Source organism: Hordeum vulgare, chromosome 1H (assembly GCF_904849725.1).
Source record: "Hordeum vulgare subsp. vulgare chromosome 1H, MorexV3_pseudomolecules_assembly, whole genome shotgun sequence".
Lineage (NCBI taxonomy): Eukaryota > Viridiplantae > Streptophyta > Magnoliopsida > Poales > Poaceae > Hordeum > Hordeum vulgare.
The window spans coordinates 512,553,211-512,576,966 of NC_058518.1; the positions used below are offsets into that span (position 1 = coordinate 512,553,211).

At 44.9% G+C, this 23,756-nt stretch overlaps 2 protein-coding genes across 2 annotated transcripts; both read right to left on the reverse strand.

Moving 5' to 3' along the window:
* Positions 1–6,034: 6,034 nt before the first annotated feature.
* LOC123403006 (probable E3 ubiquitin ligase SUD1) lies at positions 6,035–11,341 on the reverse strand. Its single transcript, XM_045096985.1, has 9 exons — positions 11,138–11,341; positions 10,426–10,809; positions 8,604–9,119; positions 8,336–8,517; positions 8,017–8,250; positions 7,431–7,588; positions 7,200–7,333; positions 6,960–7,106; positions 6,035–6,554 (listed from the first exon to the last, which is right to left on the reverse strand). Exons 1-9 carry the CDS (start codon positions 11,339–11,341, stop codon positions 6,186–6,188), a joined length of 2,328 nt encoding a protein of 775 aa, XP_044952920.1. The 3' UTR covers positions 6,035–6,185.
* An 8,266-nt stretch (positions 11,342–19,607) lies between these two features.
* Positions 19,608–23,324, reverse strand: LOC123452436 (receptor-like protein EIX2). Its single transcript, XM_045129086.1, has one exon. The coding sequence runs from the start codon at positions 22,922–22,924 to the stop codon at positions 19,928–19,930; it is 2,997 nt and encodes a 998-aa protein (XP_044985021.1). The 5' UTR covers positions 22,925–23,324; the 3' UTR covers positions 19,608–19,927.
* Between the last annotated feature and the right edge of the window lie 432 nt (positions 23,325–23,756).

The window sequence follows — 23,756 nt, forward strand, 5'->3', positions numbered from 1 at the left end:
TAGTAGTGGATAAGTGTAGGGGAACTTCGCATGGGAAACAAAAATTTTCCTACGCGCACGAAGACCTATCATGGTGATGTCCATCTACGAGAGGGGATGAGTGATCTACGTACCCTTGTAGATCGTACAGCAGAAGCGTTAGAGAACGCGGTTGATGTAGTGGAACGTCCTCACGTCCCTCGATCCGCCCCGCGAACAATCCCGCGATCAGTCCCACGATCTAGTACCGAACGGACGGCACCTCCGCGTTCAGCACACGTACAGCTCGACGATGATCTCGGCCTTCTTGATCCAGCAAGAGAGACGGAGAGGTAGAAGAGTTCTCCGGCAGCGTGACGGCGCTCCGGAGGTTGGTGATGATCTTGTCTCAGCAGGGCTCCGCCCGAGCTCCGCAGAAACGCGATCTAGAGGAAAAACTATGGAGGTATGTGGTCGGGCAGCCGTGAGAAAGTCGTCTCAAATCAGCCCTAATTGCTCCATATATATAGGAGGAGGGAGGGGGCCTTGCCTTGGGGTCCAAGGGACCCTCAAGGGGTCGGCCGAGCCAAGGGGGGGAGGACTCCCCCCCCAAACCGAGTTGGACTTGGTTTGGTGGGAGGAGTCCCCTTCCCTTCCCACTTCCTCCGTCTTTTTTTTTCTTTTCCTTTGATTTCTTTTTCTTGGCGCATAGGCTCCCTTGGGGCTGTCCCACCAGACCACTAAGGGCTGGTGTGTCTCCCCAAAGCCTATGGGCTTCCCCGGGGTGGGTTGCCCCCCCCCCCCCCGGTGAACTCCCGGAACCCATTCGTCATTCCCGGTACATTCCCGGTAACTCCGAAAACCTTCCGGTAATCAAATGAGGTCATCCTATATATCAATCTTCGTTTCCGGACCATTCCGGAAACCCTCATGACGTCCGTGATCTCATCCGGGACTCTGAACAACATTCGGTAACCAACCATATAACTCAAATACGCATAAAACAACGTCGAACCTTAAGTGTGCAGACCCTGCGGGTTCGAGAACTATGTAGACATGACCCGAGAGACTCCTCGGTCAATATCCAATAGCGGGACCTGGATGCCCATATTGGATCCTACATATTCTACGAAGATCTTATCGTTTGAACCTCAGTGCCAAGGATTCGTATAATCCCGTATGTCATTCCCTTTGTCCTTCGGTATGTTACTTGCCCGAGATTCGATCGTCAGTATCCGCATACCTATTTCAATCTCGTTTACCGGCAAGTCTCTTTACTCGTTCCGTAATACAAGATCCCGCAACTTACACTAAGTTACATTGCTTGCAAGGCTTGTGTGTGATGTTGTATTACCGAGTGGGCCCCGAGATACCTCTCCGTCACACGGAGTGACAAATCCCAGTCTTGATCCATACTAACTCAACTAACACCTTCGGAGATACCTGTAGAGCATCTTTATAGTCACCCAGTTACGTTGCGACGTTTGATACACACAAAGCATTCCTCCGGTGTCAGTGAGTTATATGATCTCATGGTCATAGGAATAAATACTTGACACGCAGAAAACAGTAGCAACAAAATGACACGATCAACATGCTACGTCTATTAGTTTGGGTCTAGTCCATCACGTGTTTCTCCCAATGACGTGATCCAGTTATCAAGCAACAACACCTTGTTCATAATCAGAAGACACTGACTATCATCGATCAACTGGCTAGCCAACTAGAGGCATGCTAGGGACGGTGTTTTGTCTATGTATCCACACATGTAAATGAGTCTTCATTCAATACAATTATAGCATGGATAATAAACTATTATCTTGATACAGGAATTATAATAATAACTATACATTTATTATTGCCTCTAGGGCATAATTCCAACAATAAGTTGGCAGTCCTTATTGGTCGGGCTAAAGAGAATTGTTACGTAGGAGGACTAATCCCACACCTGCTAGAGGGGGAGTATCCATACTACAGTATGCGGATGGCACGATAATTTTTGTGGAAGACGATCTTGCAAAAGCTAGAAACATGAAGATTTTGTTGTGCCATTTTGAACAATTGTCTGGACCTAAAATCAAATTTAACAAAAGTGAGTTGTTCTGCTTTGGGGGAGCAAATGAGGAACAAGACGCTTATAGACAGCTATTTGGGTGTGAAATGGGCTCACTACCTTTTAGTTACCTAGGAATCCCCAGTTATCATAGACGTTTGACGAATAGGGAATGAAAATGTATTGATGGTCGATTAAAAAAGATACTAAGCTGCTGGAAGGGCAAGTTGATGTCTTATGGGGGAAGGCTGGTGCTGATAAACTCGATGTTGTCAAGCGTGCCGATGTTTCTTCTGTCTTTCTTTGAAGTACCGGTGGGTGTACGAAAAAAATAGATTTCTATCGCTCTCGTTTCTTCTGGTAATGTGATGAGGCTAAGAAGAAATACAGACTAGCAAAGTGGGATATTATCTACAGACCAAAAGACCAAGGGGCTTATGTATTGAGAATTTAGAGGTTAAAAATAGATGCATGCTTAGCAAATGGTTATACATGTTGTCTACTGAGACCGATGGGATGTGGATATAAATTTTGAAAAATAAGTACCTACATTCTAAGTCTCTGGCTCAAGCCACTGTTCGCCCTAATGACTCAGCTTTTTGGAAGGGGTTAATGAAGGTGAAGGTAACTTTCTTTGAGAGGGTAAAGTTTTTAGTTGGCAACGGAACCACGACCAGATTCTGGGAGGATACATGGCTAGGGAATACGCCACTAGCTTTGCAATATCCTATCCTTTATAATATTGCACAACTTAAGGAAGATTACGCGGCGACAGTGTTCCAATCAATACCTCTAAATATCCAATTTAGGCGAGCACTAGTGGGAGAAAGATGGAATGTGTGGACACACTTGGTTAGACGTTTGATGGTGGTTAAACTGTCGGACCAGGCAGGTTCCATTCACTAGAAATTAACTACATCTGGTAGGTTTACGGTGAAGTCAATGTACATCTATCTAATTAATTTGGGACCACTCTCGAGATCTCTACATATTTGAAAGATCAAGGTGCCGCTCAGAATTAAGATTTTCATGTGGTTTATACACAAGGGGGTTGTGTTAACCAAAGATAATTTGATAAGACGATGATGTATAGGCAGTTCTAAATGTTGCTTTTGTGATCAGAATGAAGCTGTCAAACACCTCTTTCTTGATTGTTCACTGGCCAAATTATTATGACGTACTCTACATATAGCTTTTAACATTACTCAACCAACCAGCACTAACACGCTATCTGGGACGTGGCTCAACGGAGTAGACGGAACTATAGTGAATCATATCAGGATTGGAATAAGTGCGCTGTTTTGGGTTATATGAAACACGAGAAATGATCAGATTTTTAATGGCAAGGGTATCCACAATTTTTTTGCAGGTTATCTACAGAGCTACAGCTTGGATCTGTATGTGGTCATTACTCAGCCATGTGGACTTCAATGAGCATATGGTTATTGGTTGCAACCGGTGGGAAACGGTCGCACGGGCTATCTTCAGCCGGTTTGAATGACGAACTACTAATAGACTTTGTGTATAGGCATCATGGTCTAATTGTTTGTCTTCGTCAGATGTGGTAGTTCTTGTCTGCTTGTGTACGATTTTTATCATACTTTGTTTTGTATTTGAGAACTTAAAACTTTGTTTGGTTACTTAGTTAATAAAATAATTGCATGTATCGATTGATGCAGAGGCGGGAGATTTTGATCCTTCTTTTCCAAAAAAAGAAGATAAGATGGCTCCCCGGGCGTTTGCTCCCTTAAGCTAGGGAGCAAAAAAGCAGGATGCATATTGGAATCCGTCTATAACGTGTGAATATTGAAATGACCCAAATGACTTTGAAAAATGAATGAAATGCTTTGAGGCAAAAAAAAAGAAGAAGAGGGAAAGATGTGTACTCCGGCTAAAATGTCATTTCCACGTGACCAAATGCCTTTACACATGTGGAATGGTATTGTTGCTCCTTGTGCACAAGTACCATACCCTTCCTCCCATTCCACTCCGTCCCCGCTTGCAAAAACCACCCCCAGGCGCCAAACCCGTCATCTCCCACTTTGATGTCGCACTTACCAATCATGGTGCTGGTGCACTTTGTTGACCATGCAGCGGCCAATGGCCGCCGTCACCGTCCTCGAAGGGTGTGCCATGTCGTCACCTTCCACCACCCATACCCTTCCTCCCATTCCACTCCGTCCCCGCTTGCAAGAATCACCACCAGGCGTCAAACCCGCAATCTCCCACTTCGATGTCGCACTTACCAGTCATGGTGCTAGCGCACTTTGTTGACCATGCTGCGGCCAATGGACGCCGCCACCGTCCTCGAAGGATGTGCGTCGTCACCTTCCACTACCCATATCATTCCTCCCATTCCACTTCGTTCCCGCTTGCAAGAACCACCACCAGGCGCCAAACCCGCCATCTCCCACTTCGATGTCGCACTTACCAGTCATGGTGCTAGCGCACTTTGTTGACCATGCCGCGGTCAATGGGCGCCGCCACCGTCCTTGAAGGGTGTGCTACGTCGTCACCTTCCATCACAAAATATATAGTATTATTTTAATCACCAAGAGGGGATCGTCTACCTATTTGTCACACATATATTTTTAAGAAAGTCAGCCTATTTATGGATTAGGGAAAGAGTGGCATAATGAACTTTATGTGCTGAGTGACAACAGAACCGCAAAGATAGTATAGATGCACGTGTTGCGTTTATGACATCATGGCACACAAGTTTGCCATGGAAACTTGATGCATATCCAAAAGGCGATTGCTACAAATCACTCGGTTGATTAGTCTGAAAAGTAAGCCGCCTCCCAAGCCGTCAGATTCAGGCGTGCACGGCCGTTTGATCGAAGCATGCAACGAACCCAACATGTGCAGCGACGAGACAACGAGTAGCCTTCATAGCAGCGACGGGACTGATGCAGCGCCGATGGCCACACAACAACCTATGTTGTGACCTCCATGATCGCAACTCCAGCGAGACACAATGCGATGTCCTCCGACGACACTCATGCTGCACTACAGCGGCAACAGCCCCGACGAACGCCCCATCACAACGTCGACAGCCGTTGAAGGAATGTTTGTTGCAGCACCAGCGGGCTCCGACGAGCACCGCGCATCACCGGCACCCGGCAGCACCGGCAAGCATTACATCACAACATTGGCGCGTGGAGCTTGGCAGCGGTGCACCCATGGCCATGGCGGAGGTGCCTCTCTGCAGCAACGTGAGTGTTGCAATGCAGCGTTTGCCCCGTCAGGGTTACCGTCGCAGCCGCTGGCGAAGCTTCATCGCATCACCCATGACTCCCACCGGTGCTTCCATTGAAGGCTCCATCACAGCAGTTGTGATGTCGCGAACCGGTGATGCCCTCTCTCGCGGCCGACCCCACAGTGAAACGTCGGCAGCGAGGATGGGTATTGCGTTGCAGCATCGGCCATCACCGACGAGTGGTGCATCACATCGCTACAATACCGGCGAGCACTTGCAACGCAGCACGAGCGAGTGTTGGATTGTAGCATGGACTTTGGGCAACGGGCTTGTAGCATCCCTCAAACGTCGACGTTGGTGGAAGGAGGAGTAGGGGAAGCAAAATCTCATTAGTGGCGAGGTCGGAGGAAAGGCGAGACCGAGAGAGACAAGAGGAAGAAGACGCTCGACGGCTGGATTCCAGAGAAAGGAGACGACCAACGGCTAGAAACGAGAGGATAGGGTGAGAGAAGATAAGGATAGGAGATGCGGTGGGTGTGGGTCATGGGTTGGGCAACGTCTCAAATGGAGAAGACAGTTTACGTGAGAGACAAATCAGCCGGTTGAGAACAAGAGTTTTCCTATCCAAAATGAATTTCCCCAAACTCACCTGGAATTCCATGCTGATTATCTTCAACATTAGATTACTCTACCGAAATAAAAAAGCATCAGTATACATACCTTATGACAGTGTGACAAAGCACAACTGGCACCAAAAACATTGCAAAAATATTAAGACGACACAGAACCTCGAAAAATAAAGCCAACCATGTTCAAGGCAACCAACCAACAGTGCATCTCGTTTGTAAAATGAGCAGAAAGTTACAAATATCAGTTCAACAATGGCTTACAGAGCTGCATCCACATCAACAAGTTTTGGCCAGAAGTTTATCTAGTTGGCTGGCATCTGTCTAGTTACAATGGGAATTTATCTAACTAAACCAGAGCAATGAATTTAACAGCTGCATGGGTACACACACTGTCGGTATGTCTGCTCAGCCCATAACGATCATCCCTAATAGAATCATGGAGCATAGTGCAGGCTACCTTCGCGAGATAGCAGACCGCATAGAGCGTGATGCAGCCCAACCACGCAAAATGGTAGACCATGGAGTTTACGGCAGCTGGGTAGCCTAGTCTTGGGAAGACACCCTTGGCGAGCACATAAGGAACACCCAGAGCAGCTACTAGCTTCGTTGCAAAAGATCCGATCTTTGAAAGAGATTCCAGCTTGTCTCCGGTCCAATAGTTCTCAATGGAATCGGCCAGGGAAGGGAGCCCGCCTTTGACTTTGTACCGACGTGCCTTCAACAATAAAAAAATGTGTCTGTTAGAATATTTGCTACTTTTATCCGACCATATTAACCTAAGTAGAGTGATTCATGAATTAGCTGCATTCCCTAATACAAGTGTGCCAGTTCCAAGGGTGAGGGAAAAAATATGAGCCAACAATGGGGAAGGGAACTAGCTAGATACAAAAGACCCCAAGGTTACAATGATAACGTTGAAAATTAGATTGAATAAAAGCAAGACATGAATGCATCTATTTTGGTAGTTGAGTTCAGCAGGTTTTATTTTTATGTTTTGCAACTAGTACATCATGAGAAATTATACCCAATACAATTAATTATGCCTAGATACACATATAGGGAATAGGGTAATAATTTATGTTTCGAGGTCTGCAAAGAAACAATGGTAGTTGTAACTCACCAATTTGGTCCCATATATCTGTGTTATCCGCCCGAGGGACCAAGTGCAGAAAAAGTCTAGAACTGGAACATCACTACCAAGCCCAATGAAGGGTGAAAGCAGTGATAAGTCAACCAGCAAACCGATCCAAAGAGGAATGAACAAAATCTGGTAACAGACAGTTGAAGTTCCTGAGATGTAGCATAAAATACTCAAAAAAGATATATGTTCAAATGAAGGCGGATCGGCTAAATTACTCACCCATATGAAGAAAATCAGATGCATCTCCAAAGCTACAAGGCGTGTACCCCCATAAGCCACGCGGACAAATGCATCTCTAGAGGCGGCAATAACAATTGATACTACGCCAAATCCAGTGGCAATAGCAAACAGATCTAACAGAAAAGGTTGCACACACAAGTAAGCTCAAATAAAATAAATTGTTTTTTCTTTACAAAGGAAGTCCACTAAGCATCAATGAACAATAATTACCATTGGACTTCATTTGACCTCGTAGTGGCAGCTCAGGGACGGCAAATACCAATGTACGGCCAATAGAGATCGAAGATAAAAGCATAACAGAATTGAATATCGCAACTGCCAACCATGATAGCACCACCTGTGGCATTGTTTGAACAACAACAAATCTCCTAGTACAATGTGCAACAAAGGTCATCTACCGAAAATTGTGTGGCCAAGCAAAAGGCTTTAGTTCATTTTGAATGGTCAAAGGTAGATTCAAATATAAAATGAGCATATATGTAGTCAAGCCATAATAAGTGCAGAGAGTTTTCTTCGGTACAACCCTCTAGAAAAGTCTACAGACTTTGATGCAGATTAAAGGTGGAGATTAGAAATTACACCTTCAATAAAAAATATTAGACTGTTATGATCTCTTTTGATCCATTGGGAAAATAGGTATTATAATTAATTGATCTACGAGAATACCCTTTTTAAGTAACTTTAAGATACGTGTAAACTTTTAGGGGGGAGGGGAGTGTACCGACTACCGAAGCAAAACTCAAGTACAGATTCTGCAGTTTTCCATGAATGAACAAAACTATGCATGGGTGCTTACCTTCTATTGTTAACTTCATCGCTTCTATCATAATGCTCCCTCGGTGAGACAATGTTCCACAGGGCATCTCCAACAGTGAAGAGCCAATAGCATCTTACCCTCCAGACTAACCACTCAAGGTATAAAACTGTATTGTCAACGAGAAACTTGAGATAAAGAATACCAGAAAGTGCCTCTGCGTAGTACCGTGGACCTTGCCAGAATGATGTTCCCTTAGCAGGACGATCAAAGTAGCTACGATCCACAAATATAAATTAGATGGGTTAACTCGCAAAAGCTGGAAGATACATCAGATGGAGAACACATATAATATACTTACGTGATGTCTAGTGGGAACACCTCAGGTGTCAATTGGACAGCAATTTTAGTAGGAACCAGGACTACTAGAGCAATAAATGCAATGTCGTCAAAAAGTCCAGGAAGCCTCTTGAAATAGAATATATAGAATGGTTCACGAATATTGTGTTTGACAAAGCGAATCATAATCCCTGGCTTCAATACCTACTCAAAAAGTACAACACTCACTGTACCCTGAACTGTATACTGCATACTTCATTGACATGATACAGATATAATATAATAAATACCTTGCGGAGAAATACAAAAACTCTGGGACGAAGACTCAAAATGTTGCGTCCAGTAAACCAATGAAGAGCCATAGAATCAAATGATGGCGCAATCAGAAGTTTGAACCTCTGAGACATTGTTGCATCAAACAATTTTGACGTGCAGATATCAAGCAACCAACCAATGAACAATGGGTGTAATATATATGTGTATAAAAGATTAACACCAATATTGGCAACAATGATTAAACGCAAGATCCCTCTGAAAAATATACCAGAAAGCTTTTTAAAGAGAATTATGATTGTAAGGCGCTCCCCGGTCAAGTATTGACGAAAAGTATTCAGCCCAACAAAAAATACGCCCACAGAAAGGATAAATCCATATCCAACCAGAATAGTTGTTGACGTTGAAGTATAGGAGTCGACTTCATCCACATTGTCAAAATTGAAACACGGCATGCACCATAAAATTATCCTTCCAAGTGAGAATGGGAGTAAACCAAAAATACAAGCAACGGCCATGTCAGCTATTAACACCTGATTAGACAAGCACATTGTCAGAATCTTCTGGAACTACGTACAAAAAGATAAGCGCCAGAAATCTGAGGTACTCACTGCCCAAAAGGATGCAACTAATTAAGCCATAACCCTATAGATACACCCAGGGTAGAACTAGCCTTAGCTACGGTCCCAAGATCTGTAAGATTGGGTATAACATAAGGAGAATATATTGTTTGAAATAGTAAAATCTAGTAAGAGTGGGTTTTGGCACCATGATGAATACCACACCAAAAGAAAAGGAACTACCAACTATTTTTTGCAAATTCAAGAAAATAATGTGCATATTTGAGATTTGTCCTCCCAAAAACATTTGTCCATGAAGATGCGAATTTCGTACCGATTTTTTTCAACTTTTATGAATGCAGCTTTGTTTCTTAGTTAAGTCAACTTGCGCTAGTGTGCATTTAAGAATGTCAAAGGATCTCAAGTTTGAGGAACATTTGGAGGAAAAAGAGATACTAGTGTCCAAAGATACAATCCAAGTGAAAGAGATATCAAACTCATGAATGCTTACTTCCTTGAACAAGTCTCTACCAAATAAGCAAATAATTCTGTTTTCAATTTGGTGGTTCACATTTACTATATACTACTCCCTCCGTTTCTAAATATAAGTCTTTCTAGAGATTACATTAAAGGACTACATATGGATGTATATAGACGTAATTTAGAGTGTAGATTAATTCATTTTGCTTCGTTTATAGACCTCTAGTGAAATCTCTTAAAAGACTTATATTTAGGAACGGAGGTAGTATCTAACACATACCGACACATGTAACTTTTGTGTTCTCATATGTATATTCATGAACTATAATGGCTAGCCTAATGAGATAACAAAAAAATACTAGAACAACTAAAGCACCAAAAGAGGATGCTACACTTTGAAGTGGATGCATATTGATCTATCACCAACTATAAAACAATCAGGAGAACCATGCCAAGATGTGATAATTTTTCCAATTGCAGAACACAAACTGCACTATTTAGCACTTTACTACTCCCTCCGTTCCTAAATATAAGACCTTTTAGAGATTGTACTATAAACTACATACGGATGTACATAGACATATTTTAGAGTATAGATTCACTCATTTTGCTCCGTATGTAGTCTCCTAGTGAAATCCCTAAAAGGTCTTATATTTTGGAACCGAGGGAGTACAATATAAAAACCTACAATTGCACCAAATATATATGGTCTTATCAGTTATCACCCACCATAGAATATAAATTAAAAAATAAACAAAGTGGCGAATGGAGAACATTGGTCGAGAAGAAACAAGCATACCACCAAGCAGGCTTCAACAGTAAATAGCGCGAGGACTTGCCAGCCGTCGGTGCCCCACCATCCCTGACACCGGGTTTCTAGGCGTTTAACCCAGCGCGCAAATGGAGCCACGGCAAACGGCGCAAACCTATTCGCAAATGCCGCAAAGAACGATGCCGAAGCGATGATGGAGGTGGCAGAGAGGCGGAGGGTGACCAGATGGTGCGCTTGAGCAAAGGTGCTGGCGAAAAGGAGGTGCCAAGTTTGTAAGGTGATGAGGTGAATGGCTGTCTCACCGACGGCACAGACTGCGAAGAAGAGGGGGAGCAGCAGGCTCGTGAGCTTGGCTGGCAAGCCCGCCATGAACTCCCACACGGACAGCCTTTGGGCCTTGCGGTCGCACAGCTGAAATTTTCGAAAGGGATGAGCTCATCAGCATCGGCATCACATCAACTGGAAAATGAATAGTCACGCGGACTGCAGCAATGAAGTTCAACCACCGCAGCAATGAAGTTCAAGCACTGCAGCAACAGGATGGCACGAAATGGTTGCCTCGGAGAAGAGGAAATTTCCAACGAGATCCATGGCGGAAACATCACATGGCATCTAGATCCGACTGAAATCGGTAGTGAACGAGATGGATCTAGGCGGAAGAGGATCCATGGCTGCTGGAAACCCTAGCTAGCTAGTGGGAGGAGGAGGCGAGGGAGGGGGAAATTAAGGATGGCGGTACCTCGCAGCGGCCCCTATCGCGGGAGTCTGTCCACGAGCGCTCGCAGTCGTAGTGGACGAAATAGCCGCGGCGCAGGGGGGCCAGCTTCCGGACCGGATCGGCGGGGAGGTGGCAGACGCAGCACAGCTGCTCCACCTGCGCACCCATGTCGGCGCTTCCGCGGCGGCGCGGCGCCCCCGGCGGAGCGGAGGCGGAGGCGGCCATGGCCTTCCTTGGCGAAGCTTATCTCCGCCTGTTTACTGTCCGAGACAAGTGCTCCGTGCAAATCTCTCTGTTGCCTCGCCTCAATCGGGCTGCGTTGGGTTTTGTGTGTGGGAAGTGAACAGATGGAGATCCACTGCCCCACCAAAAATGTTTCAGTTACTACTGTACAATACTCCGTGTGTGGTTTGACCTTGCTTCACTGGTTTCAAAGACAGTCCTTTTTCCTGGTGATTGCAAATGAAGCCTTACCAAACAAATTGGTTCTTAAGTAAACTATATACTCCCTCTGATGGCTAGAAACTACGTAGTGATCTAAACGCTCTTATATTTCTTTACGTAGGGAGTACATTCTAATAGCATTCCACCTCATGGCGTGCTTCATACCGTAGACGTGGGTCGTGTGAGTACGCAAGGCATTAGGATCCCTCGTTATAGGAAGGTGCGTGCTCGGCGCTGACACGCCGGCCTAAATTTTGGTCCGTCGTGCCCCGTACGTTATTCGATGCATCAGTTTCTAGCCGATCAAGCCATACTTTGTCACATGGCACTGCTCTCTCTCTCTCTCTAGTTTAAGCTTTTCATCTCGCCCATTCCAGCAAAAAAAAAACATGTACCATCTTCGTCTCGCCCACCTCCCAATCACAGTAGCAGCTTTTCTCTGGCACCGGTCGAAGCTTTTTCCATACACAACTGATGCTTTCTCTATCAACGGTCATATCTTTTATGTTTGCATAGTGTTTGGTTGGAGCTTTCTCTCTCGCCGGTTGAAGCTTTTCCCATCTACGGTGGACCTTTTCTGTTAACGGTTCCAGTTTTTTGATTTTGGAGCAGCATCAGGTTAAAAACTTTCCCTATCGTCTAGTTCCAGCCTTTTTTCCATCTAAGGTTAAAGCATTCCTTGTTAATGGTTGTAGCTTTTCCCGAATGGGCAGCGGCCAGTTGAGGATTTCTCTATAACCGGTTGAAGCTTTTTCCATATCACGACGGTTCCACCATTGCCTCCGCCAGTCACGCGCCAGCGCCCACTACTACTCACAACACCCATTTGTCACTATTGCATTATTGCCCACGGCACCATTGCAGTCGTGTGTGCCCTAGAGGCGAGGGTTTCCCAAGAGCAGGATGAAGAAGGACGTCACAATCATGCCGCAACACGGCGCATGTAGGTGGGATCAAGAAGCACACCCAGAACAGCGAGATGTGGGAGATAGCAGGCGAGTGAGTTTGTGGGCATCCATGGCGACATACAAAAAGGCAAAAAGGGAAGAGATAGATGAAGGAAGGAAAGAGGACGCAATGGTTGGTCCCACTACCATGTGCGGCTTGCGATCGAGGGGACCGACCAAAGACCCAGATATAGATGATGCAACTTCCAAACCGAAGAAACTTTTGGGGGAGAACATGGACATGGATAGGGGCGCTGAAAAGCGTCTGAACATGGAGGATGGGGAAAACACCGGTGCTCCTCATTCGATTGGAGCATAACGGAGTGTGATGGAATAATTGAGGGGAAGGGGAAGGATCTTCCCCTAGTAAAAACTCGAGTAGCAAGCGAGGTAAAACCAAGTGGATAGTTGTTGGGAGAATGTGATGATGATAAATGATTTCTTCCGCATTCGACAACAGCGGAAAGGGTGCGAGAGTGGTCATGATGGCATGCTTTACCTTTGGCTTCAATTGGAAACACGTGTACTAATTCTTTCATTGCAAACAATCTTTTAAAAAATAGTTTCCTTTGAAAGTTCTAGTGTTTTTGCTAAAATAAAACAACATATAACTAACTCTTGATAGCGCAAAAGATCAAAGCAATAAAATTCGTGGCAAATCCACACCCGAATTGTGCCAAACAAGGAAAATATCATATGATTACCTACAATAATAACTAGTATAGCAATTTGAGTGGAAAACAACGACACAAATGCTCAATAATATTAGATAAAAAACGAACTTGTCCGTTTAAATTCAAGGGGAAAAAGATGCAGTTATCTCGTTCTAGTAAGAAGCATCATCCTTATCCGCATTCTATTCGGCTTGGAGTTTATATTGATTTTTCCAGTAAAGATCAACCGCCAATCCAAATCACGGATTATAAGCACGCGGTCATACCCCCCCTAACTATATCTAACCACTCGATGGACTTTCCGCCATTCGTTAAGTTACTTCTCCCACATCAGTTTTGTCTTGACCTCTTAGCCCGTCGGTGCCTTCATAAGATTGACATATGAAAGTGCATCTAGGTGCCCTGTGTGTTTTGGCGATTAATGACAAAATAATTAACAGGACTAAAACATTCTACTAAGTTTATTTTAGGATTTGTCCAATTTCTAAGTGGAATATGAATGGGGGGCTACTTTTATTCTTCAAGATGGTTGTAGCCCAAGTCTTTGTTTGTAGTTTTCCAGGATTTACATTGAGTCTTAGTTAAGAGAACCATACTATTATGAGGCACACATATGAAAGATTTGGGGATGAACTCTTTTAAATTGTCTAAACATTCTCTAAGAATTCCATTTTAATATCTCACATTTTCTACATTTACACCTTTACGGTGCCTTCAGACCAGTTGGTCAATCCTACAAAACTCGGTGACTGAGCTATGAGAGTTTTGCTGAGTAGACTACCTTTTTTAGAGAGTCTCATCCGGAACCAGAGAGCATTTTTCATGGTAAATTCAGGCTTTTATGCATTTCATATCCACATTTTTTAGTTGTGGGTCTATTCTTTCCATCACTTCCAAGCACTCTCAGATTGCTCCAGCATGCAGGTCTAGTATATAGGTCTGACAATTCCAAGCCATATCCATTTGGTTTAACACTAGTGTTAGTTACTATGGATGGATACATGCTTGCTATGCTAGATGTTGTAGGATTTTCTTCTTACTGGGAGAAACAAGGAGTGTTGGTGTACTTTACTGTGCATGTTGGATTTGTTAGCGGATGTAGTTATGATTTTCCTGTCAGAACTATAATCAAGTTAGTTAACCTACATGAATATGCATCATTGGTTAAACCCCTTGGGTCTCCCACAAAAAAATGATACACTAACAACTTGGAAGGAATGAGGGTGCAATGACTTGATATCCTAATCGGCCCACGAGAGATGAGGGAGAGAGCTAGGGACATGGGAGATGGTGTATCTGTCAGGTGGGGATGTGGATTTGAGGAGAATGAGATGGATGAACAATCCACACCAACTCCCCTTTGATGAAAGAAGATATGCATAGTTGGTTAAATCAGTTTGGATCCCCTGCAAAAGTATAACAAATGCTAACAATTTGAGAATCAATGACATGTGATCTTTCAATCTCCTTGTTGCCCCATGAGAGACGAGGGAGAGGGCTCGAGAGGGGGTTGATATTTCAGTTGGGTGGGGTCATGCATGGGAGGATGATGAGGTGAGATGAACCAACACCACCAATTCTCCTTTCATGGTAAAGATATGCATAGTTGGCTAAACCACTTGGATTTCCGACAAAAGAATATGTTATAATATCAACTTGGAAATAAACAATATGAACTATTTATCTTCCGTGTTGGCACACAAGAAATGAGGGAGAACGCCAAATAAGGGAGAAATGACGTATTTATCAGGTGGGGCCATGTACAGGAGGAGAAGAACATGGTATTGACCACCACCGGCATGTCAACCAATCACTTATATGCTTCATATCTCAACACATTAAACATATCTTCACATACGTATTAAAAAGGTACTCCCTCTGTTCCTAAATATAAGTCTTTCTAGAGGTTTCACTAATGGACTACATACGGATGTATATAGACATACTTTAGAGTATAGATTCACTCATTTTGCTCCGTGTGTAGACACCTAGTGAAATATCTTAAAAGACTTATATTTAGGTAGGGAGGGAGTAGTATACATCATGGGTAATATGTACCGTACATAGACATCCGTGAAAATCGACATGTGAGATCATGCACACTATTGCACGTTGTAAATAGAGAGGGTACATTCATTTTTGGAATGAAGAAAGTTCATTGATTTTGCAAAAAAGTTCACAAAAAATTGAAAACAGTTTAGGGAATTCAGAAAAAGTTCACGAATTTGAAAAAACATTCCTCATTTTTGGAAAAATACACACAAAATTGAATGAAAAAAAAATCAAAAAATCGAAAAAGTTCATTAATTCTGAAAAAGTACATAATGTTTTAAAAATTCGTTCATTTTGAAAAGGTACACGAATGTAACAAAAAAAAGACAAAAATAAAATGGAAAATAAAAAAGAGAAAAAGAAAGAAAGTAAAGAAAACAAACTAAACATAGAGGAAAAGGAAAAAGTAATCACAAAATTGATTTGAGGTTAATGCTTAGTGGATTATACTGAGGACAAGCGGTCTCTGGTTCTAGTCAGCACACATGCGTTTAAACTAGAAAATGGGCCAGGCAAGCTCAAAGTACCGGGGGGGGGGGGGGGGGGGGGGGGGTTAGGATTTGTCAGGCAAACCGGCACCTGCAGCACTCCCCACACGCCCACGTTTTTGCAGATATTGCAGTTTTAACGAAAAAATGGGCCGGCCTAGCTCGGAGTACGGATGTGCATAGGTTTACCCTGTAATAGATGCAATGGGGGCCCTTTAGGATTTGCCATGCAGCAAGGAACGGAATATCGCTCGTGAATCTCATTCTAAATATATGAACATGTTTATAAATAATTGAAAATTTTAAACTTTACAATGTAATGCATAATAATGTTTGCGCTGTAAATAGTCACTACTATTTAGCTGGTCTAGTGGTTACGATCGCGGTGAGGCGACGTGAAGTCATGAGATCAAATCGCGGTGGAGGTTCATTATTGACTGTGTTTTTTCGCACTGCTCAATCTTGGGCCGGTCCATCCAGATGCTGCTGCAAGCATCAGTTAGGCTGCACGGCGCTGAAGACGCGCAATAGGAGCTCCCGCGAGGAACACCCTATTCACCGCTTGCTGCGGTAAAATGTCAGGTAATCGCACGGAGCAGCAATCCAATCGGCTAACATGGGCCAGCCCACTCCCATGCGTCCAACCGGTTTTGAGAACCTTCTAATAGGTTCTTTGAATCGGTATTTTTCATGTGGTGTTTCTTTCAGGTTCTTTCCGCTTTTTATTGTGTTTTCCTTTCCCTTCTTCGTTTTTTCTGTTTGGTCTTCATTTTTTCATGTTTATGTTCCTTTTCAAAAGTGTAGAGAAATTAAAAAAATGTTCCGAAATTCCAAAAAAGTTCAAAATACAAAAATGATTAGAGTTCGAAAATTTGTTGGTATTTTTCAAATCTGTTCACAAATTGGAAAAAATTCCAGATATTTAAAAAATGTTCTAATTTTTAGATTGTGTTCGTTTTTTCAAAACAAAGAATTCAGAATGTTTATTTTGTTCTGAAAATTCTTTGGGAATGTTAATTTTCTTCTCATTATTCAAAAATTGTTTAGAATTTCGAAATGAGTTAGCATTGTTCATGTTTTCAAAAATTGTTCAGAATGTTAATTTTTGTTCTCATTTTTTCAAGTTTTGTTCCAATTTTCAAAAATCGTTCGTCTTCCCAAAATAAATATAATTTTCTAAATATTCTTCAAAGATTCAAAAGATGTTCGCATATAAAAAAAATCTTTGCAGGTTTCAAAAAAAAAGTGAACGAGGCAGTCGTAGTAGCGGCCCAACAAGGTGAAGGACAACGCGGATGAAGCGAGAGCATGCAATGCAAGAATCCTGGTCCGATGGCATTGATGAGGGACGTCAAATATCTTGCAGTGGACAACGGGGTCAAGGCAGCGGCTCCAGCATGGTGGAGGCTGGTCAGGATGGAGAGGTTTTTTTTTTTTTTTTTTTTTTTTTTTTTTTTTTTTTGGCGCCGACAGTGCATGAATGGGGACATTGAAGGGGGGACCTTGTCTTTGGGACGCGCTTGTCTAAAATAGTCGGTTTTATGGATGCTGGTGGTTAATACATATGACACTAATATAGAAAAAAAATAACCCCTTGACAATTGAATGACCGAAATTCGAGTGAGTTTAATCGCCATGTGCTATTTCCAATGCATTTTCATGTGTTATAGCGGCCAGTCGACACCTAGCCGTTAGATGTGCTTTCTATGACTGTCTGATCTCCGATTCCTCCCCTTCCTTCGTTCAAACAAACACACACACACACCCACATAGACAGAAAGAGAGCGATGACTTTGAACCGTCGACTGCTCCCCTGATCTACCGTGTCGTCGACACCTTGCCGCACGAATCCCTGCGTGCACGACGCCACGCCACCATGGTTGCAGCACACCCTACATGGCCACGCCCTTATCGTGCATCATCCTGTCGAAACTCGAGGTTGTAATTGGCCATGACCACCATTGAAACTCCCCCCCAACATGTTGGTCGCAACTCTCTCCGTCCCGATTGCAACACCATGCTGCTCGTCGCCTACGCATCTGATCGTGTTGTTCGTGGTTGGCAACATGCCACCCTCATCAACCTTGGCGTGCTTGCCATTGCACTTGTAGCACTATGGCAGCCAGGAGAATTGTTTGTAGCAAATTCCATTGTCGGATGTAGCAGAAACCAACTATGGATGCAACAAAACATCGTCATCGTCGTCGCGGGTCGCAGCTAAGACATGAAATTTGAAGCATTTTTCAATGTCAGTTGTAGCTTTTCATTGTCATCCATGGATTTATCTCTACGACTAAAACTTTTTTCGTCGCCGAATCAAGCTTTTTTTATCACCGGTTGCAACTTTCGTAAGTCGTCCAAAGCTTTCGTAGTATACCGGTTGAAACTTTTTCGTTACCGATTGAAGCTTTTTTTGGTTACCGGTAAGAGCTTTCACGACTACGCAGGGCCAGGCACTTCAAAATTGAAGCTTTCGATGCCGCTAATTGTAGATTTTTTTGGTCACCGGTTGCAGCACTAGGCATCTCTCCTGAATCTAGAAAAAAAGTCTCGCTATCGCCCTCCTGCAGCAGGACCGTGCCATTGACATCTCCGCTTGAAGCACGGACTCGCAAGCCTCCCCGACGATGCTGCACCACCGACCGATCCATTCAGCATTTGCTGGCATGGGGGGACGTGTGTGACGTTGTCTCTCCCAACCCCAAGCGTGTAGAAGAGATGCCCATAGCTTGGGACTGGGAGACGAGATGCTCATAGCTTGGGGCTGGAAGACGAGATGCTCGTAGCAGCGCCGGTGGAAGGAGATGCCCGCAACATCAGGAGGCGTCCGGACAGCAGCAGGCGGTGGTCACCCTCGACGGACGAGAGAAGGGGAGCGGGAAAGGAGGTCGCTTGAGGAGAGAAGGGAGCTCGTGTGTGGATAAGGTATACAGAGGTTGGGTGTGGGTGGTGCAAGCCACATGATCTCTCCACATGAAACGATGTGTGATGGACCGGTCGAGCATTGTGTTAGTCGATCTTAAGAAATTGTTTTTCAGTAATAAAAAATGTATCTCGATAATTCCTAACGTTTAGATTTAAGTATACCATCCGAATGTTTTTTTCATGGTAACGTTAGTTGGTGCTAGATTACAACTTTGTACCAGTTCATTTTTATGTTAGAAATTTGTGATGTTTATCAAACTCGTGCGAACTATTATTATCATAAAAAAACCATTAGGTTTATAACATGTTTAAAATCCAAATGTTTGGAATTTATCATTTCCGCAAAATTAATCTACACATCGAGAAACAAACTAACCACCAATTTAGCTTATTTTGGGCTTCCCTACTCGGTTTATTCTAGAAGCCCAAACTTGAATTTTATTTTAAAAGCCTATTAGTTGATGTTTAATTAATAGGCTTTTAAAATAAAATTTTAGTTTGGATTTCTAAAATAAGCTGGGTAGGGGTTGTTTATTTCTGCATCTTCAATTAAGTTTTTTTTTAGTCTATCTTGAAATAAGCTAGTACAAAAGAACTGGCTAAAGCTGTGTTCCTACGGCCTGCATAGGCCCACGTACTGACACACACTAGCACACAGATGGGTTAGCGACGGCGACTCACAGGACCGACATGGCAAGGCGGCCATCCGGCTCCGGCGCGGCGGAGGCCAGCGAGCTCGCGCCATCCAACCCACCCCGTCCCCCATGCGGGGCTCTAGAGGCTGGACGGCCACGTGATGCGCGCGGGCGGGGAGCGAGCGGCCGGCGACTCGTCTGACTTCACCAGCCCCAGGCCCGCCTCCCTCGCCGTCGCCGCCACCGGATTCCGTCGAATCGCCCGCCCACCCCACCAGCCCGGCCACCACCTCGCTTCTGCTCATGGTATTAGCAGGTCCCTTTCTTATTATCACTCACAGTCACAGATCACATGATGCAAATGCAGTTGGATACGAGTCAAATACAGATTGCAAATTGCAGTTAACCTTGGCCACCAATACAGTTGCAGATGGGCAAATATATTACTACAAATTGGCATGTCCCAAAGAATACAAATTCTCAGCACTATGAATGTAACAAGTCTGATAAACCAGATAATTAAGACTGCAGATACATGAACAAGTAAAGTAGTAGCTCCTTCCATTCATCAATAGAGAAGTCATAACCTCATCACTTGTTTATTGTGGTGGACTGAATACTGAATTACTGACACCACTGGTTGCGGTTAAACCTCCTCAATCTGTGGTGGTTGGTTGCACATCCTCGCCCAATTCACAACCACAAGCACATACATTTTATCACAAACCTCGTCAAAGAGCCGGAAATATGAGGCCCTCCATGTTTTCTTGAAGAGAAGGGAGCAGAACACCACCCAGAGGCCAACCACGAAGCCCACGCTTAGGCCGAACCAGAAGGGCATCGCTTCGGATACTTCTATATACCCTGTAAAGTGGCTTTCTGCTGTGTGGTTTCCCGGACAGCTCTTCTGAAGAGGAGGTCCGCAGAGGCCAGCGTTGCCAATGTACATGGATGCGGGGTCGGAAGGGTTAAGTGTGTCGAGCTGGTGCCCCGACGGTATCCTTCCTGATAGTTCGTTGTAGGACAAGTTCAGGTAGCTCAGTGATGTTAGATCGGATAGGCTTGAAGGGATTTCGCCAGAGAGTTGGTTGCTCGAGAGGTCAAGTGATTCCAGTGAGTGCATGTGGCCAATGCTCTCTGGGATTTTTCCAGTCAAGTGGTTCAGAGACAGATTCATGTTCACTAAACCTGCTGCAGGACCTATGCTTTCAGGGATATTTCCAGTCAAATGATTGCAGGATAAATCAAGACTCACCATGTCTATGAATCGACCAATATATTCGCGACCTTGCCCTTTTGTGACTACAAATATGCTAGTAATCATAGCGTACTCAAATCCACCACCAGTATATTGGGCGTCATCTACTACAGTAATGCCATCATCTACTGTAGCCATGTCGCTGGAAGTGCTGGATGGGTAATCCCGAGCTGCTACTTCTGTGGTCGTGGTCACGCCATCCATGTTTAGCAGGGATCGAGGTATAGTACCTGAGAAGTTGTTGTGTGCTAGGTCCAAATATTGGAGATATCGGAGTCCTCTAAGCTGGGTAGGTATATAGCCAGAAAACATGTTGGACCTGAGGCTCAGATATTTCAGCTGTGGTAATTTCTCTCCAATCCAAGGTGGTATACTTCCAAAGAACTTGTTTTGCCCAAGATCAATAAAAGTCAGTTCTGGGCAATTCTGTACTAATATCAAAGGGAATTCATCCGAGAGGCTATTGTTGTTTAGCCTCAGAGTTCGAATTGACATCGACAATGATATCTCAGAGCTTGAATCACTATCCGGTGAGGCTGTGTTAGGTGGCACTGTTCCTGAACTTGAAGCCACATTTTCTGAACATCGAGGGAACTGACCTGTTATCATATTGTTTCTAATGTCAAGCAATGTTAGTGACTTCATTTGGCATAGCGATGCCGGGATAGTGCCCGTGAAATGGTTGTCAAATAGAAGCAAACTGTCTATGGATGATGGCCCTCTGACATTTAATGGCAGAGCCCCTGACAGGGAGTTTCTTGAGAGATCTAAAGTCCTTATATACTGAGGCAGCTGTTCTACTGGACCAATGAATTGATTCGAGCTTAGATCTAAGAAACTGGCATCCATCTGTCCAAGAGTAGCTGGTAATGTGCCACTGATGTTATTGTTTGAGAGGTCCAAAACGTCAGCCTTTCTAAATGCAGTCCAAAACCAATCAGGCATGGTATCAGCTATGCTGGCATTGGACATATAAAGGGAGGAGATTTTCTTCTGTGATTTGAGCCACTGAGGAAATCTCGGCCCAAGATAGCATGATCTTAATCCTAGTGTGAGCAATCTCCTTGGAGGGATCCAGTCAGAGTTCAGCTCCATGGTAAAGGAATTTCCAGATAAGTGCAGCTCCTGCAACTCTGTAAGCTTGGAGAAGTGCTCTTGAGTGATGAGCCCATCCATCTGATTGTACCCTATGTTCAGATAAATCAGGTTAGAAAGCGTGCCTATCGCAGTGGTCAGAGGTCCTGTAAGCCTGTTGAAACTGAGATCAAGAGTGCTCAAGCTACTAAGGTGTCTGATCCAATCTGACAACGAGCCAGTTATGTTATTGTGGCCTAGATGCAGCTCCTGCAACTGACTCCATGAACATTTCGGTAACCTCTCGATGAACTCTGTCACGTCCCCTTGAACATCATTATAGGTCAATTCAAATATTCTCAGGCTGCAAAGGCTGGTCAGTGTGTCTGGTATCATTCCCTTTATACGATTCTCCCTCAGTTGAAGGACTTCAAGTGATGTCAAGTTTCCCAGTTGTGCAGGAAACACGCCATATATATAGTTGGACTCCAGGTTGAGATATTTGAGGCTGGTTGCGCCCCAAACCCAGCTAATAGTGTCAAACTGCATTTCGATGGAGTTCCTATAGAGGTCGAGGATCTTGAGCCTGGTGAGGTTCGAGCGAGGAATAGAGTGGTTTGTGGTAATAAGCGAACATGACTTTAGCCTGAGGACCTCAAGAGAGGACAGCATGTTCACTGTGTCAACCCAGCCTATCACGGCGCTGAGGTCCACAAAACTCATGTCAAGATGCTTGAGCAAAGAGAGCTGTGACAGCCACGAGAGATCTTCTGAGTGCAGACCATAAGAGCTCAGATCAAGGTATCGCAACCTCGAGAGGTTGCCAAGCTGATGGGGCACCGTGCCAGAAAAATCCAGGGCAGAGAGGTTGAGGTACCGCAGGTTGCCAAGAGACCCTATGAAGCCTGGCAGACGGCCTAAAGGCCCGGTGAGATGGTAGTTCCCACCAAGGTCGAGGTGTTGCAGATGCTGGACAGTTTTCAGAGAAGAACTGATCTCACCTTCCAGGGAAGACCGGATGTACCGTGCATGAAGGTCAAGCTCAATGACATGGCCGGTCATGTTGCTGCACCTGACGCCCTCCCACTGGCAGCAGTCCTGCCCTCGCCACGAGGAGAGGAGGCGCTCCGGGTCGGCTGTGATGCTGGCTTTGATGGACAGAAGGGCCTCCCTCTCGCTTGCGATGCATCCTCCTCCATGCGTCTTCCATGAATCAGGTTTGGACCATCCTGCTGTGGTTTGTGTGAGCAGGAGCAGGAAGACTGCAAGTGCAAGCATGGTGGATTGGGATCTCAGAAAGAACCAGCTCATGTTCTTCTTAGGTACCAGTCCTAGTTTGCTGCACAATTGGTGTTAGTGGTGTTTATAGTGTAGCGTGAAATGTATCTCATTGTTGAATTTAATTGTAATTGATATTATAGGAGCAGATTGCATGTTCAGTCTACATCTGAATGACAAGGATACTATTGCGGTCAAGCTGCAGTGTGCTGAATATTGCGATTTTTCAGCAACTGCGGTCAAACTGATTGGAACAGAGAAGAAAGGAGCGTTCAGCAGGATTGAGTAGCTGCTGGAGTGAATGGCGAGCTGTTCATTTGATACATTCTAGTCACGTATAGCCAAAAGCTATTGGAAAGAACAGACCTAGCTCTCGCGGGCGACCGGCCGCGTCCCCGACCTTCTTCCTCCACTTCCCCCCTCCCTCCCTCCCTCCCCGCCGCCGTCGTCGGCGCTCGCCGTCGGGCCTGGCCTGGGCGACGCTTGCAGCGGCGCCCCCCTCGCCATTGCCCTTGCGATTTTATCTGGCGCGGGACGGAGCGGGCCGGGGGTGTCCCTAGGCGGCGGGGTACTGGCGCTTCGCGGGTGGACGGCTGGACGGTGGCGTCGCTGTTAGCGACGGGGTAGCGCGGCCGCGCGGCCTGGCGGTGCCCACTCGGTTCAGATCTGGGCCCTTCGGGCCTCATCTGGGTCCGGGTGGGCCGGCGGCGAGGTGGGTCTGCGACGCGACCTTCAGGATGCGGGGGTGCGGCGTCGAGCGGCTGGGAACTGACGACGCGGATGCCGAATTGCTGCAGTGTCCGGCGGGGCTTAGCGGGCCCGTTCGGGCCTGGCCGGGCCAGGGGTGGCCTGGTGTGCCCCGCTG

What these genes read in the sequence shown, in the direction of transcription:
- LOC123452436 (XM_045129086.1), bottom strand. Translation starts at nt 22,924, where the DNA reads ATGAGCTGGTTCTTTCTGAGATCCCAATCCACCATGCTTGCACTTGCA.
- LOC123403006 (XM_045096985.1), bottom strand. Translation starts at nt 11,341, where the DNA reads ATGGCCGCCTCCGCCTCCGCTCCGCCGGGGGCGCCGCGCCGCCGCGGA. An exon ending in TTTTTGTATTTCTCCGCAAG is followed by an intron (nt 8,518 to 8,603) that starts GTATTTATTATA and finishes CTTTTTGAGTAG; the next exon opens with GTATTGAAGCCAGGGATTAT. An exon ending in GTGTTCCCACTAGACATCAC is followed by an intron (nt 8,251 to 8,335) that starts GTAAGTATATTA and finishes TGTGGATCGTAG; the next exon opens with CTACTTTGATCGTCCTGCTA.